This window comes from Brassica napus, chromosome C1 (genome assembly GCF_020379485.1).
Source record: "Brassica napus cultivar Da-Ae chromosome C1, Da-Ae, whole genome shotgun sequence".
Lineage (NCBI taxonomy): Eukaryota > Viridiplantae > Streptophyta > Magnoliopsida > Brassicales > Brassicaceae > Brassica > Brassica napus.
In genome coordinates, this window is record NC_063444.1 from 41137828 (window position 1) to 41154774 (window position 16947).

Sequence of the window (16947 nt, forward strand, 5' to 3'; positions counted from 1 at the left end):
CAAGGCAACTCATATGGCTGTGGCTCCTATGGAGGCCGTGGACGTGGCCGAGGCCGTGGTACATCATTTAAACCACAAAACTCGACCAAATCTGTGTGCCATAGATGTGGTATGGATAATCATTGGGCTAAGACATGTAGGACTCTCAAACATCTCGTTGACCTCTACCAAGAGAGTTTGAAAGGGAAGAATCCTGAAGCTCATATGACTTATCAAGATGGTGAAGATGATTTCAATCATGAACGAGACGATCTTATGGATTATGAAACTTCAGATTGTTTAAAAGAATGAAGTTGAATTCGACATCTATGTTTTCGTGTTCTTTGCTTTATGTTTTCTATGTTTTGATTGCTTTGAACTTATTTTATTAATGAATGAAAGTTTTTATATGAAGTCTCTAAAGTATCATTCCGGGTATAGCCAGTCTCATAGAGGGCTACGGCTAGGCTAATATCATGTTGCCTAAGGGTACGCATCTAGAGATATCTGATGCATTTTAGTCACCCAATTCTAAGAGAAGCATATTGAGCTTTACAGACATTCGAATGAATGACTTTCATATTGAGACTAAGGGCGAAGGAAACAAACAGTTCCTTCAGATCATAGAGATCGGCCAAGGCTATAAGAAAGTCCTAGAGTTTATACATGCGCTCTCTACTGGCCTTTTACTATGCTAAGGTCGGAATGATAGAGACCAATGCTGGTGAGTTCACGTCCCAAGCGTTTAATGATTACTGTATGTCCATGGGGGTAAGTGTGGAACACTCCGTGGCACATGTACATACACAGAACGGCTTGGCCGAATCATTCATAAAACGAATTCAGCTAATAGCTAGACCATTGCTTATGAGGCCTAAGCTTCCGGCCAGAGCTTGGGGACACGCAGTCTTGCACGCGGCCGAACTGATTCGTATAAGACCGTCTAGTGAACATAGATATTCCCATTACAATTGCTTACGGGTCATGAGCCAGACATATCCCATCTTAAGACATTTGGTTGTGTCGTCTATGTGCCAATTGCACCACCACAGAGAACAAATATGGGACCTCAAAGGAGGATGAGGATATATGTTGGATATGATTCCCCCACGATTATAAAATACCTTGAGCCAACTACAGGTGATTTATTTAAGGCCAGGTATGCGGATTGTCACTTTGATGAATCAGAACATCCAACATTAAGGGAGATAACAATAAGCTGGTAAAAAAAAAAAATTACCTGGAATCAAACATACTTATCTTGGCAAGATCCTCGGACTTAGGAATGTGATTTAGAAGTCCAAAAGATTATACATTTACAAAAGCTAGCTAATCAATTGCCAGATTCCTTTGCTGACTCGAAAAGAGTGACTAAGTCATATATACCAGCTACTAATGCACCAATCAGAATTGATGTTCAAGAGGGACACAATCAAGTTGCTACAGAGTCTAGACAACGTTTGAAACGTGGTAGACCAATAGGTTCCAAAGATAAGAACCCTCGGAAAACTAAGAAAGGTGCAGAGAATGAAACCGAAGTTGTTGAAACCCTAGACACGACCGCGGCCGTTCCTAAATCCCGGGACTTAACCGCGGCCGATCCCAAAACCTTAATAGCGATCGCGGCCGATCATGAATGCTTAGATGCGGCCGACCCTGATGTATCTAATATTGATTCTTGGGACGCCAAGATTCAAGGTACTGAAGGTCCTGATAATAATGAGATCTCAATAAACTATGTCTTGTCTGGGATACAATGGAACATAAAGAATGTCGACATTGATGATATATTTGCATACAAGGTAGCACTTGAACTTATGGATTTGAATGAGGATCATGAACCCACGTCTATTTATGAGTGCACTCAACGATCAGATTGGATCAAGTGGAAAGAAGCTATAAACGTGGAGTTAAACTCTTTAAAAAAGAGAGATGTCTTTGGACCAATAGTCCGGACACCATATGATGTTAAACCAGTCGGCTATAAGTGGGTCTTTGTGAGGAAAATAAATGAACACGGCAAGGTCGTGAGATATAAAGCACGGTTTGTTGCACAACGATTCTCACAGAGACCAGGAATCGATTATGAGGAGACATACTCCCCTGTGGTGGATGCTACTACTTTTAGATTCCTGATAAGTCTGGCTATAAGAGAGAAATTAGACTTGTGGTTAATGGATGTTGTAACTGCATACTTATATGGGCCACTGGATAATGAGATTTATATGAAAGTACCAGAGGGTATAGAGTTGAAAAACAAATCGAGTACTCGAGAACAACACTGTATAAAGTTGAATAAGTCACTTTATGGATTGAAACAATCAGGCCGAATGTGGTACAATAGGTTAAGTGAGTACCTAGAGAGAAAAGGATATAAGAATGATCCGATCAGCCCTTGTATCTTTATAAAGAAATTCAGCCAGGGCTTTGTGATCATAGCAGTGTATGTTGATGATTTAAATATCCTAGGAACCTCTGGAGAGATTTCCCAAACAGTTGAATATCTTAAGAAAGAATTCGAGATGAAAGATCTTGAAAAAAAAACAAAGTTTTGTTTGGGATTACAGCTTGAGTACATAAGAGATGGAATCCTTGTGCATCAAATGACATATACAGAAAAGTACTCAAGAGATTCAACATGGCCGAGTCTCACCCATTATCTAGCCCCATTGTCGTCAGGTCCCTCGGCCTGGACACTGATCTGTTCCATCCTAAGATGGACGATAAAGATGTCCTTTGTCCCGAAGTGCCATATCTCAGTGCCATAGGAGCTTTGATGTATCTGGCTAGTCACACGACCAGATATATGTTTTGCTGTGAATCTATTGTCTAGATTAAGCTCTTGTCCAACCCAAAGGCACTGGAACGGGATTAAACATGTTCTTCGTTACCTGCAAGGAACGAAAGACTTGGATTTATTTTATACTAACCAAAACAAAGAAGGTTTAGTTGATTTTGCTGATACAGGTTATCTTTCGGATCCACACAATGCTCGATCACAGACAGGCTATGTTTTCACACATGGTGGAACGACCATATCATGGTGTTCTATGAAGCAGACGATCACGGCCACATCTTCAAACCATTCGGAGATCTTGGCTGTTCATGAGGCCAGCCGCGAGTTGTTCAGAACTGGGAGAGTACTACGTGTTGTACTCTTTTTCCTTCACCATGGTTTTGTCCCACTGGGTTTTCCTGGTAAGGTTTTAGTGAGGCAACACCTAAAGCGTATTACAATCCCTGTATGGTTATGACATCCAAGGGGAAGTGTTATAAATCATATTGTGGATGTCCATAACCGGTCCGGTTCATAACCGACCCAATGCTAGAGAGAGAGAGAGAGTCGACCATGAGGAGAGAGAGATAATCGACATCTTGCATTTTCCTTATTAGATTATGATTTGTACTCTTTCCATATTTGTATTTCCTTTCTTTAGTCTTTCTATTATTCTATGACGGTGTAATTTCCTATATATAAAGAGCTCCTTATGTTTATGAACTAGGTGATTTACCCGCACTTGCGGGATTAATAATCTTACAAATATTTGTAAATAGATATATTTTAAATTTTTTATAAGGGATAAAGTTTTTTTATTTTAAAAAAAATATATTTTATTATGTAAAATAAATTTGAAAACATTCATATATATACATAAAACTATACACATGGATTGATATTTATTTTTAAAATATTATGATGTAAATTATTTTTTGGATAACATAATATATAATATTTTTAATTTATGGTAATTATATATTAATAAATTAATCTAATATTATTATTTATTAAGGATAAACGCTCTAACTTTCAACGTGAGAAAAAAAAATCACTTCGTAAATAATATATAAATATTTTTGAAAATTTATTAACTTTTGTCAAAAATTATCAAAATGAGTGATTTTGATTCTCTTAATAAATTTATCTTAAAAGATAGATGATTCATTATATCTTATATGATATATATACTAAAATGAAAACTGATTTAATATTACTAAACCAAATATAATGTAAATATATATATATATTATTTTAATATTATTAAAGTAAATATAATATAAATTTAACTATGATATTATTGTTACAATTTTTTAATTATTTTGAAGATAATGATAAATTATCAGCTAAATTACTAAAACTATTTATTAAAATTAATAATAGAGCATAAAATATAACTAAACCTAATCCAATGTGTATATCCTCGTATCCAGCGAATAAGAAATATGTTTTCAAGCAACTTAAGTAGAATCATGATTCACTAAATAGGTTTTAAAGAAGTATTGGATTTAAGTTACAAAAAAGAAGTATTGCATTTCCACATTATTTTAAAATCATGAAGCGTTAACCTATAACTTTCTCCTACATGTCAATATGAAATTTGTTGATGGTCATCCAATCACTTTCATTCAATTCACTGGATATATTAAAACATTAGCAAATTCCTTTTTAATGCCATCAACAATATTCCTTGTTAATGTATGATCTATCTTCTCACCGTGTACTATTAGAAAACAATCAATATTTCAAAATTTTATAATATAAAAGTATAACTAACTATTAAAACTCAACAATCAATGAACATGTCAATACATATTGCAAAATCAAGGGTTTCGAAATAGTCAATGAACATCAATACATATTACAAAATCAAAGGTTTCATTATGTCCATCAATAAACAACAATACTTATATACATGTATCTACTGACGCTAACATCCACCAATACAAAATCAAGGGTTTCATTATGTCCCAGTCCCTTAGCATGGTTAAACTTTTGTAATAATTTAAAGCAAATTTCCCATATAAACTTAACAGCAAATATTATATTATCGGCAAATTCAAACATTATGCATTTAGTTTACAGTAAATAAAATAATATCAGATATTTATATAATGATGATTTTTAAGTTTTAAATAATAATATAGATCGATTATTTAAACATAGATTCAATTAAAATAATTAAAATAAGAAAATTGTTAATTAAAAGTGTTGAAAACATGACAAATAAACAAAATATCCTAAAATCATAGAGAACATGACAAGTAAGCCAAATCACTTCTCAAATAATAATATAGATAATATAGAAACATAGATTATATTCTCTAGTTTAACGACACTTTTTAGTTTCTTTTGATATTGATTCGAGGAAAATCTCAAGTTCCATAAACGAATCAGTACCAATGATGTCTAAATGCATATCCTTTTTTACAGAATTTTCAGATTCAAATATAATGCTTCAAAGTATTTTAACTAAAAGGTCTAATAAAAATTATTTAACTATAAGTACTTATCAAAACTATTCTGCTAGACTGGATCCCCTAATCAACGGTTTGGGTGGCTTTCCCTCTGGACCGGCTCTGTCTGGTGGTCCATTCCATGCATGTCATTCAGAAATTTTGCGTGTCCCAGGTGTAATCCAATCAATGATCCAATGCTGTAGTTCAAGAAATTAAAAGTCAAAAACAATCTAGACATTCTTGTTAATTATAAGAAGCGACTTGGTGCAACTAATGAACCTTCAAATTTTAGCAAAAAAAAAAAAACTAATGAACCTAGATGTATACATGACAATAATTAAACAGTGAGAAGAGTAATTCAATTGAAAGAAAAGAAAGTAAATAAAGTAATGCCATGCATGATGCCATCATGCATGATGCATGTAAAAGAAGAAGCAGATGATAACAGACATCTGAGATTGCGTCTTATGTTTTGTGCTCAGGCAAGTAGGCTTCAACACGTTTATCTGGGACGGAAGAACTGAACAGTATCGAACCAAAAAAATACGGAACAAAATCGAACCGAATTCGATATATATCTACACAAATCTTCTAATGAATTGAAAAACCAAAACTGAACAAAATTGAAAACCAAATGAATATTCAAAATTTTAAAGTAAAGTTTATATGTCTAAAAATATCATTTTTATTTAGTTTTGAAATAATAAAATATCCTAACAAGATTATTTATAAACCGAATTATCCAAAAATCTGTATTTTTTTTATATTCAAGATATATCAAATTATTCAAATTACTTGATATTTTATCCAAAGAGTCCAATTTACCATATTTTTTCTGTGAAAATTTCCATGTTATTTGTAAAATTTATCCAAATTAATTAAAGTTATCAAAAATGGAATGAATCGAAACTAAGTTGGATCCAAATTGTTTTAGATAATAGCAGGTTCTCAACTTTATTATTTGAACTGAACCACAAATAGAAATAATCAGATTGAACCAAATTTCATAAATAATCGAACGGATACTAAATTTCTAAAACCAAAAGTCGAATCAACCAAACCGAAAATTTCGAAATGACAAAACTTTCTTAAGTAATAAATTAAGTTTAAGAGGGTAGTATCGTAAATAAGCAGCAGTAGTTTGTTTTTCAAAAATGTCACGGCCCATTATATTCATCCAACGGCTAATGTTAATTGGAGATGTTGAAACAGCTTTCTCAATTGGTTGGTTTGATTTGGATCGGTTAATAACACTAATTCCGGTTGAGAACTGGACCCGGAAAATACTAAATTTTGATCGGGTCGGGTTGTAATCCTTTATAAATAAACGCCTCATACGATCCATCGAGCCCGCTAATTTGATCCCCTTGCGATTGGGTTTTCTTCCGATTCGAGCATTGCTGCCTCGGAGCTCCTCTTCGCCACCGTGCGCTCAATCGGCTTAATTCTCCGTCTCCGGTTTAAAGGTTTTCTATACTCTCAATCTCAATTAGGGTTCCAAGGTTGATTCGTGATTCTAAGAAGCGAACTTTGCAGGGCACTTTATTGGATTCGAGATGGCTGAACACAACGAGGGTTCTTCAGGTAATATATCGTTGCAATTTAGGCCAGCTCGTGACTGTTTTCGTTTTCAGCTATGTTTTTAGGGTATAGTAGTTTCATTAGATAAGAGTCTAAGAATTATTATGTAAAATCAAATGCCTGATTATAACAAACATGTTTATTGAAAACTTTTGATTTGCAGAGGACAATGAAGAGTATGCGGACAGAAGCAGGGGACTGGAGTTTATCTTTGGAAACGTTGATAACTCTGGTGATTTGGATGCTGATTACCTTAATGAGGTGATTATTATAGCTTTTACTCTTTCTGTGTGTTCATAAGTTATGATTGTGTATGCTCGATGGTTTTCAATTCAACAGGACGCCAAGGAACATCTTTCTGCATTGGCTTCGTCTCTGCCAGACATAATGGTGCCATTCTCTGACTCTTTTCTAGTCTTGTTTCTTTAAATTTATAGCGATGTTTTAATCATCTTTTTTTCTTGTACGTGTTTCTAAACTCAACAGTTGCTGGCCAGTTCAGGATGTACAACAAGTGATCCAGCTGAACAAGGTGATGTTGTCCGCTTGTCTCCTGCAGTTTTTTTTATAACCTTTCTCTTGGTTACCTTCAGTTTCCAACGTTTAGTTTTCATTTTACCCTTCTACAAATTTCTACCTTCCTGATCTTGCATTCTCTTAGCTTGGCCTTGGTCTTAGTCTATTTATAACTTGATAATGTGATGGAAATTGTCTTACATAAGTTGTATACATTAAATTTTAACAAGGTTAGGTCTGAGATTTTTAAATCTGCAACAAGTCCTGCCTTCCACGTTACCAAAGCCTGGTTATCAGTTTGACTGACTGAGGTTGTGCATCATGTAGATTACAACGAAAAAGCTGCGGATGCTGTTGATTATGGGGATATTGATGAAGAGTATGACGGGCCTGAAGTTCAAGTAGTTACTGAGGAAGATCATCTACTGCCAAAAAGAGAGTATTTTTCGTCTGCAGCTGCCTCGGGTAGTTTATATTCCAAAGCTTCTGTGTTTGATGATGACGATTATGATGAGGAAGAAGAACAAGAGGTGGAGCACATGCCATTTGAAGAAACTTTTGATTCTGAAGATAGTGAATCAGGTTTGCTATCGAAATTTCCGTTCGTGAACAAAAAGATTAGCAGATTGAGTTCTCTACTTTTGGTGTGTCATTTAATTTTCCTCGGGACCTACTGATTGTCGGACATAAAAAAATATTGCTTTGCAGTTGTCTTAAAGGAAGAAAACGCTTTGGAGTTTGAAGAGGAGGCTTCCATGTTGGGAAATGAGGAACGATTGGACACAAATGAGAAAAGCGCAACATCACTGCCTACCCTGTATGTTGAAGATGGTATGGTAGTCTTACAATTCTCTGAGATATTTGCTATTCATAAGCCACCACAGAAACGAGCAAAGAGAGAAAATAGATATATCACTTACAGAGGTACGTGATCTGGAACGGTCTTCTTATGTTTGTTTCTTCTCAAATCCTATTGAGTTCTTTTGTTCTGGACATGAGTTTCTTAAAATCTGCAACAACAATAAAATTTCTGTAGATTTTCAGCATTTCCTCTTAAAATCTTAAGGCCATTAGGTGTTGAAAGCATGCGAACTTATGTTTCTCAGTCTCTTCATGATATGTGTGTGTATTTGGTGCCTCAAAATGATGTGCTGCGTCCTTTTTGTCTTTATTTTCTCTCTTTTTGTCTCTGCATTCTTGTTTTCTGTTTATAATTCATCTCTTCTTATGGGACTCTTAAATCATAGCCTCTGTTGTACAGACAGATACAAATCTATGGAGCTTGTTGAAGATGATGAGGGGTTACTTCTTAAGAGCCATGGTAGGGTCAACACTCATGTGAAACAAGCTGATCTGATTCAGCTGGATGTTCCGTTACCAATCAGAGGGAATATACAGCTGGTAAAAGCTGGCACATTCGGAAGCATCATACCAGAATCGAGAGAATTTACCAAGCCAGGACGGGATTCATGCACCACGGGTGAACTGTTGAAGCAGGACTTAGAAGACGATAAATCATCTCTGTGCCAGTCACAATCATCAATGGAAGTTTTTCCTCTTGACCAGCATGAATGGGAAAATCGAATTATTTGGGAAAATTCTCCTGGAGTTGGTGGTAATTCTTGTGAAAGCTTCGAATCTGAAATTGAGTCAGAAAGCCTGCTTATTCAAGGAACAAACTCAGAGACTGAACAAGAAAGCTTAAACGTGGTGAATTCTGGAGAGCAAGCTCAAGCTGAAAATAATAAGCGTGTATCATTTTTTGTCAGTGCCTTGGAGTCTCTTGGTTCACACACTACTAGTGAGTCCACTAACAAAAGTAGACGTCATCCGCAACTCCTTAGGTTAGAATCTCAGTGGGATGAGGATCATCCTAGTGAAAATGACAATAGTGGAGGGAAGAACTTAAAGCAGCTTAAAGGGGACACTCTTGGACGCTTTAGCAGATTTGGATTGCAAGAGAGGGATATGGGGGATGACGCATGGTTAGATAGCATAATTTGGGAGTCAGATAAAGAGTTGAGCAGGTCGAAACTAATATTTGACCTTCAAGATGAGCAAATGGTCTTTGAAATCCCTGATAACGCGGAAAGCAAAGATCTTCAACTTCATGCTGGATCTATGATTCTATCCCGGTCTTCAAAGCCCAAGGATGAAAGATTTCAGGAAGGCTGTGGATCAAATTATGGGTGCCAATTCAATATTTCTAATGACAAGTTCTATATGAATGGGAAAAGCTGTCAGCAACTGCAAGCAAATGCTAATCAATTCGGCGTACACAGTTTAAGAGTTCTTCATTCAGCGTCAGCGATTAGACTGCAGACAATGAAGAACAAATTGAGCAAGTAAGTGGGTCACTCGTATTTACATTGTTTTCTGTCTGCACACTTCAGATTGCTATCACACTGGATATAGTTCTTTTGACATCCATCTTTTGGTAGTATCTGTTATAATGTTTTGTGTTAACTCGTTGCAGTAAAGACTTAGCAAATTTTCACCGGCCCAAAGCTTTATGGTATCCACATGACAATGAGCTAGCGATCAAGCAGCAAGGAAAGTTACCAACCCAAGGATCCATGCATATTGTAGTTAAGAGTCTGGGGGGTAAAGGAAGCAGGATACACGTTGGCATAGAGGAATCTGTCTCTTCTTTAAAAGCCAAGGCTTCTAGGAAGTTAGGTTGGTTATTTTTCCTTTCACTTTCTGTTTAGACGCGGATTCTATTTGGAGAACATGAGGTACTATTGATTTCACTGAAAATTGTTTTGCAGATTTTAAGGAAACTGAAGCAGTGAAGATTTTTTATATGGGAAAGGAACTTGAGGATGGAAAGTCGCTTGCTGAACAAAATGTTCATCCAAATTCTTTGGTCCATATTTTACGCACCAAGGTACATCTGTTACCATGGGCACAAAAGCTTCCTGACGAACATAAATCTTTGAGACCTCCGGGGGCATTCAAGAAGAAATCAGACCTATCTACTAAAGATGGCCATGTTTTCTTAATGGAGTAAGGCACAAAACTTACTTGTCTAATTGGGAACTTTTGTCTTTTTTTTTTTCTTAACCTGCATGCTACTTTGTTGCTCTTGTGGTTATTTTGTTCTATGTCCATTTAGTCACCATTACTTTTCATCAATCTGTGTTAGATATTGTGAAGAGAGGCCCTTGATGCTCAGCAATGCAGGAATGGGTGCAAATTTGTGCACGTATTATCAGAAGTCATCCCCAGCGGATCAGCATGGAAACCTGCTGTGCGATAAAAAGGACACTTTAGGGAATGTGATGATTCTAGAACCTGGGGAGAAATCTCCTTTCCTTGGGGAAATACAGGGTGGCTGCAGTCAATCATCTATTGAAACAAACATGTACAAAGCACCTGTTTTTCCTCATAAGTTGCAATCAACGGATTATCTGTTGGTCCGGTCTTCTAAAGGAAAGCTCTCTCTAAGGCGTATTGACAAGACATTTGCTGTTGGACAACAGGTTTGCCTTTTGAAATATTTATCTCTTTGTTTTGGTTTCATGTTTAAAGTCGGCGTGCTGAGATTGTATCTTCTTAGGAACCTCGAATGGAAGTAATGTCTCCTGCATCAAAGAATCTGCAGACTTATTTGGTGAACAGGATGTTGGTCTATGTGGACCGAGAATTTAAGCATCGCCGCCGTATTCCTGCAGATGAGCTGTCTTTCTTATTTTCTAGCTTATCCGATGCAGTAGTCAAGAAGACCATGAGAATTCATGGTATTTTTCTAGAGGTAGTTGTCAGATTCTTGCGCATAAGCGGCATCATGCAAGTTTCTGTTTTACATTATCACGCTGACGTCTTTCATGGACTGAAAAATGCAGAGGGATAAAAATGGCCATATTTTCTGGTACAAGAAACATAGGTTTGACAAGATTCCACATGAGATTGAGTTGAAAAATCTTGTGGCACCAGAGGATGTAAGTCTTGCTTTTGTGTTCGTTTCATGTTAGTGAGCTTTGAGAGCTATTTCTGGAAATATATATTTAAAGATGCATTCTCTGTTTTGTTGGCCTAGGTGTGTTCCTATGAGAGTATGCTAGCTGGGTTGTACCGGCTCAAACATTTAGGGATCACGCAGTTTACATTGCCTGCCAGCATATCAACTGCATTGGCTCATCTCCCAGACGAAGCCATTGCTCTTGCCGCTGCTTCACATATTGAGAGGGAGCTGCAGATTACTCCTTGGAATCTGAGTAGTAACTTTGTTGCTTGTACAACTCAGGTGAGTATCACTTATCTATCCTGAGAAGTTTTATATGCAGTGAGTTCTTATCTTTACATTGTATCCCGAATCCATAAAAGGCATGGTCACTCATCAGTTCTCACTGCTCGAGCGATACATTACTAGTACTTTGCAATAAGGAATAGAATCTATTTCAGCTCTATCGTCTCTAGTTTATTAAGAGGGTTTCTGAATCCTGTCTCTGGAAGTGGAGTCGATGTGCATTCTTTTATTACTTGGCCGGTTCGATTCTCATTTACCTGATTTTCAACTTTTTGTCTGAGTAGGACAGAGCAAATATAGAGCGTTTGGAAATTACTGGAGTGGGCGATCCCTCTGGACGAGGTCTAGGATTCAGCTACGTCCGAGCTGCGCCAAAAGTACCAGCTGCAGCTGGAAGTATGAAGAAAAAGGAAGCAGCGTGTTGCGGAGCGCCAACTGTAACTGGTACAGATGCTGATCTTCGCAGATTAAGCAGGGAAGCAGCTCGAGAGGTTCGTTTCTTTATTTTAAATGTCTAGGAACCTAAAAGGACACATATTCTCGCCTATTTTTCTAGTTTGACCAAGTGAGATATGGTTGGCTGGATCTCTTTATAGGTTCTTCTCAAGTTCAATGTTCCTGATGAGAAAATGGCCAAGCAAAATCGATGGCACCTGATAGCTATGATACGCAAGCTATCGAGCGAGCAGGCTGCATCTGGTGTACTTAAGGTTGACCCTACGACAATAGGTAAGTATGCCCGTGGCCAGAGAATGTCTTTCCTACAGTTACAACAGCAGGCCCGGGAAAAGTGTCAGGAGATTTGGGATAGGCAACTTCTGTCCCTTTCAGCTTGTGATGACGATGAGTCTGAGAGTGAAAATGACATGGACTCCTTTGTCGGAGATCTGGAAAATCTACTTGATGCTGAGGAGTGGGAAGAATCTAATACGTCTAAAAATGACAAGTTGGATGGAGTCAACGGATTCAAAATGAGACGGCGGCCATATCAAGTTGTGACAGACGAAGATGTTGAAGATGAAGCTGCTGAATGTGCCGAGTTACGCCGATTGCTGATGAAAGGTACGTGCTTTTAACTAAAGCATTAGCGCTATTCATCTTAAGATTGTTTCCGTAATGAATCACTGACCGGTGGTGTTTATCTAGATGACGAAAAAAGGAATATGAATGCTGAATTTGTCAGAAAGGACAGTGTCAGTGCCAAGAAACATATTGCCACCCGTCCTGATGCATCTTTCTTAGTGACTAAGAGCACCTTCAAAAACACAAGAAACGTCAGCGTAAGTTCGGAATTTTTTAAACCCTTTCCCTCTTTTCTTTTATTGCTTACTGTGTCAACTTATCAGGTCCTGCATTAGACATAATATGATCATTCTGAGGTGATGTTTGCTCTATCTGTCTAAACCAGGTATTCAAAGAAAGAAAACCAGTGAGAGATAACTTCTTCTGTGGAGCCTGTGGTCAGGTATAATTACTTGTTAGACTAGATTATGAAACTAATATTGAATCAAAGAAAAAACAACGCTTGACTATTATCTTCATGACCAGCCTGGACACATGAAAACCAATAAGCACTGCCCAAAATACAGAGCAACTACAGAACCACAGCCCGAAGGTATATATGTGAAGAAGTCTTCTGGGACACCGAGTTCTTCGGATCTATCAGGCCAGGTCAAGCTGGAACCTATCAAAAGCAAAAAGACCGCGCCAAAAAGTCCAACAAAAGTTTCTGTAGATGAAGCTCCGAAGGGAGATAATCCAACTTCCAAAACCGGAGGTCTTACCCTGAGGTTTAAATGTGCTATACCCGCTGGAGGGAGGTTAGATAAACCCGGTTCTGAAACTCCAAGACGCTCTATGGAAGAACCTGATAGACCTTTACCTTCATTGATGCCTGCATTTATCAGAGAGAGAGGGGAGAGCGAGTCTCACAGGCCTTCTGTTTCTGGACAATCATTTTCTAATACAGAGAGAAATCAGGCTGCATCAAGCAGGCTCACTATGTCAATCACGCAGCCATCATTACGCATGGATAAAGAACTCGTGATACAGCGGCCGAATGAAAGGGAACAGCCCCAGAAGAAACTTGTTATAAAACGTTCGAAAGTGATAACTGATAGCCTTGAACTGACTTCACAGTTTGAGTCCAGGAAGACAATGAGAATGGCAGAACCAGAAGGTTTTCAGAGTCAGCAGAGATTCAGATTGTCAGAGAACTCACTACACCGGGGACCAAAAGAGGGTAGAGTGTGGCAAGAAGAACGGGAGATAAGTACGGAAAGGCACAGGGAAGCAAGGGTGAGAAGGGATTATGATGATATGACTAAATTTGAAAAAGCCAGTGAGATAGGGAGTGAAAGGGAGGAAAAGGAACGGCAAAAGAAGCTGCAGCCGGAAGTAATAGAGAGATATCTAGAAGGTTATCCTCGTCGAAGAAACGATAGAAAATTGTTAGAAAGAGTTCAGAAAGTCAGAAGCCAGTATGACTCTGACTTTGAAAGGAACGTGGCAGAGTACGCACCTCAACCAAAACGACGCAAAAAGGGAGAGGTACAATTCTCTTTCACTTTATCTCATTGCTCTGTAACCACGTTGCATGCGTTCACTGTGATACATGATCCTATGAGAATTCATCTTTGTTTTCTCTTCTCTGTTTACTTACCAACAGGTTGGCCTAGCAAACATCTTGGAAGTCATAGTGGACACACTAAGAGCCAAAGAAGTGAACGTGTCGTACCTCTTCTTGAAACCTGTTTCGAAGAAGGAGGCTCCGGACTATCATGACGTTGTGCAACGCCCCATGGATCTCTCGATAATCAGGGATAAGGTACGGAGGGTAGAGTACAGAGACAGAGCGCAGTTTAGAAATGACGTCTGGCAGATCAAGTACAATGCTCATATTTACAACGACGGGCGTAACCCGATGATACCACCCTTGGCAGATGAGTTGCTGGTGAAATGTGATGGCTTGTTGGATAGATATAGAGATGAGTTAACAGAAGCAGAGAAAGGTATAGTAAATCACATTGACTGATTGAGAATGGAAGCTGTATCCTATTTTACACGGGATGGTATCAAGTTTCCATGTTTCAAATAAATTTCGACACTTCCTAATGAGTAGTGAAGGGTATATGGAAGAAATTACAAAAGTAAGGCAGCGTAAATGAGAATAGCAACAACAAGAATTCTTTTTATATAAACTGAAAGGGAAATTAACAAATGTCAATCTTTTATCAAAAAAAAAAAAAAAAAAAAATTAACAAATGTCTTTGTCGCCAATTTTTAGTAGCCCATGTAGGTAGGCTGACGTGAACACAGGAACTGACTGGTGAGAGTCCTCTGAAGAGAGCACTATTGGACAACCAAGGTTTTCAATTGGTGTGGCTAGGTTTAATTCAAAACTAGATTTTGAGCCATGCAGGCGCACGGATATTCTGTTTAGCATTTATATTGTTTAATTATTTTTTAATATGATTTTGAGAAAAAGACAAAAATAGCACTAAATCAAGTTTATGTTCCCAAACTAGCACTCAAGGTCAAAAGTCACAAAAATAGCACTTAATGTTTTATCAAAAGTCATAAACTTAGGGTTTAGAGTTAAATGGTGGGGTTTAGGATTTAGGGTTTAGGGTTTAGGAGGGTTTAGGGTTTAGAGTTTAGGGTTTAGGGTTTATGGTTTAGGGTTTAGGGTTTAGAATTTAGGGTTTAGGATTTAGAGTTTAGGGTTTAGGGTTTAGAGTGAGAAATGAGGTTTTGGGGATAAGATTTCAAATTTTGAAAAATAAAAAAATTAAAATTTTCAAAGGATAAACTTAGAAAGGTGCTATTTTGGTCATTTTAGTTTTTGAGTGCTATTTTTGTGATATAAACTTAGAAATGTGCTATTTTGGAGATTTGCCCTATGATTTTTTTTAAATTACTTATATTAAATATTTGTTTAATATGTATTTTGAACACAATAATTTTATTGTGGTTTTAATCGATATAATTTAGTTATTGTCTTAAACAATAAATATTGTTTCATATTGTTCTGAATGTTGTTTTGTTTCTTATTATAGACTATTTTAAGACATTATTTAATTTTTTTTGTATTGAATGTATTTTTTAGGAGAGAGAAATAGTATAATGTTAATCCCCTATATATTATTTGAGAAGCATTACAACTTCTTTTTGTAGCCACATGTTATCACTAGAATGATTCTTAGAATCATTAGAGAAATATGTTGCTCCATCCAATTATATAATAAGCTTTTTATTAAACTAACAATAAATTTATCATTAATGTACTTTATTATTTCCTTAAATAAAATTTACTGAATTGCCTAATGTGGCTAAAGTATATATGAGAATTAATGATTTTGAATAATAAAGATTTGATAAAAAATAGTGTATCTTCTATCATATTTGTTTAATTTTAAACTATTAAATAAATTAAACAACCATAATAACCATATAATAAAAATTTAGATTTTTATGTATATGTTATATTTTGAATTTTTACAAACGGCTATAAATTACTAAAACTGTTAAAAGTCTCACATTCAAATTTTATGATCCATGGTTTAAAATTTTTGTTATGGCAAAATACAAATGATTACAAAAATTATATAAGTAAAAAGTCTAATTTAATTAATTATTAAGATTAATATATATATCGTTTTAAATTAAACTATAAACCATATAAAATACAATATTTTAGTTTCAAATTTTACTTTGAACAATTTTTTTGATAAAAGTTTTGAACGATCATTGACAACTTATTTTTTTTTTTAAATTATAAATTATTAAAACTATTAATCCCACAATGAAAATTTTGTTATCAGTAATTTAAATTTTTTCTATAAAAGATACAAATGATCAAAAAACTATATGAGTAGAAATCATCATTTAATAGACATTAATATTAAAAATATACTAAAATATATTATGTATGTCAGTATCATTTAAATTTAATAACATATCCTATCAAATATAAAAAAATATTTTTGGATTAATAAAATTGATTTATATGTTTGTACCAATTTAATTATATATTTAATAGTTACTGAATTTTAATTATTTAATATATATTTATTATTTCATAATATGTAAAAAAACATTTAATACATAAAATAATTTATATATATAATGTTGATCCCGCGCAAGGCGCGGATCTTAACCTAGTTTTATATTATACTTATATCCTAATATATTGAGTTTTGAAATAAGTAATGATTTACATAAGACATTTATGCTATATATGGGATGCAAGCTTAAGAAATAAGCATAATGTAATATTATGTTTCTATATAAATCCTATTGGATATGCTCACAATATTTACCATAATAAGTGATTGTTGACTTTTTAGGAATATTTTGGTAAAATAGTTAATGTTCGTTTATTT

General features: G+C 35.8%; 1 protein-coding gene across 1 annotated transcript; it reads left to right on the forward strand.

The window, feature by feature from the left end:
• Positions 1 to 6540: 6540 nt before the first annotated feature.
• LOC106433033 (transcription initiation factor TFIID subunit 1) lies at positions 6541 to 14783 on the forward strand. The gene is made up of 20 exons (XM_013873880.3): positions 6541 to 6680; positions 6751 to 6798; positions 6959 to 7056; positions 7135 to 7185; positions 7282 to 7327; positions 7639 to 7893; positions 8020 to 8235; positions 8573 to 9656; positions 9788 to 9990; positions 10083 to 10320; positions 10460 to 10796; positions 10874 to 11068; positions 11160 to 11255; positions 11354 to 11560; positions 11848 to 12054; positions 12160 to 12625; positions 12710 to 12843; positions 12972 to 13028; positions 13112 to 14113; positions 14232 to 14783. The coding sequence occupies exons 2-20, from the start codon at positions 6771 to 6773 to the stop codon at positions 14595 to 14597; spliced, it is 5286 nt and encodes a 1761-aa protein (XP_013729334.2). The 5' UTR covers positions 6541 to 6680; positions 6751 to 6770; the 3' UTR covers positions 14598 to 14783.
• Positions 14784 to 16947: the final 2164 nt, after the last annotated feature.

Excerpts from the sequence above, each read along its gene's own strand:
- LOC106433033 (XM_013873880.3), top strand. The coding sequence starts at position 6,771 with ATGGCTGAACACAACGAGGGTTCTTCAG. Across the intron at positions 7,894-8,019 it reads TTCTGAAGATAGTGAATCAG|TTGTCTTAAAGGAAGAAAAC; the intron begins GTTTGCTATCGA and ends ATTGCTTTGCAG. Across the intron at positions 12,626-12,709 it reads ACGCCGATTGCTGATGAAAG|ATGACGAAAAAAGGAATATG; the intron begins GTACGTGCTTTT and ends GTGTTTATCTAG.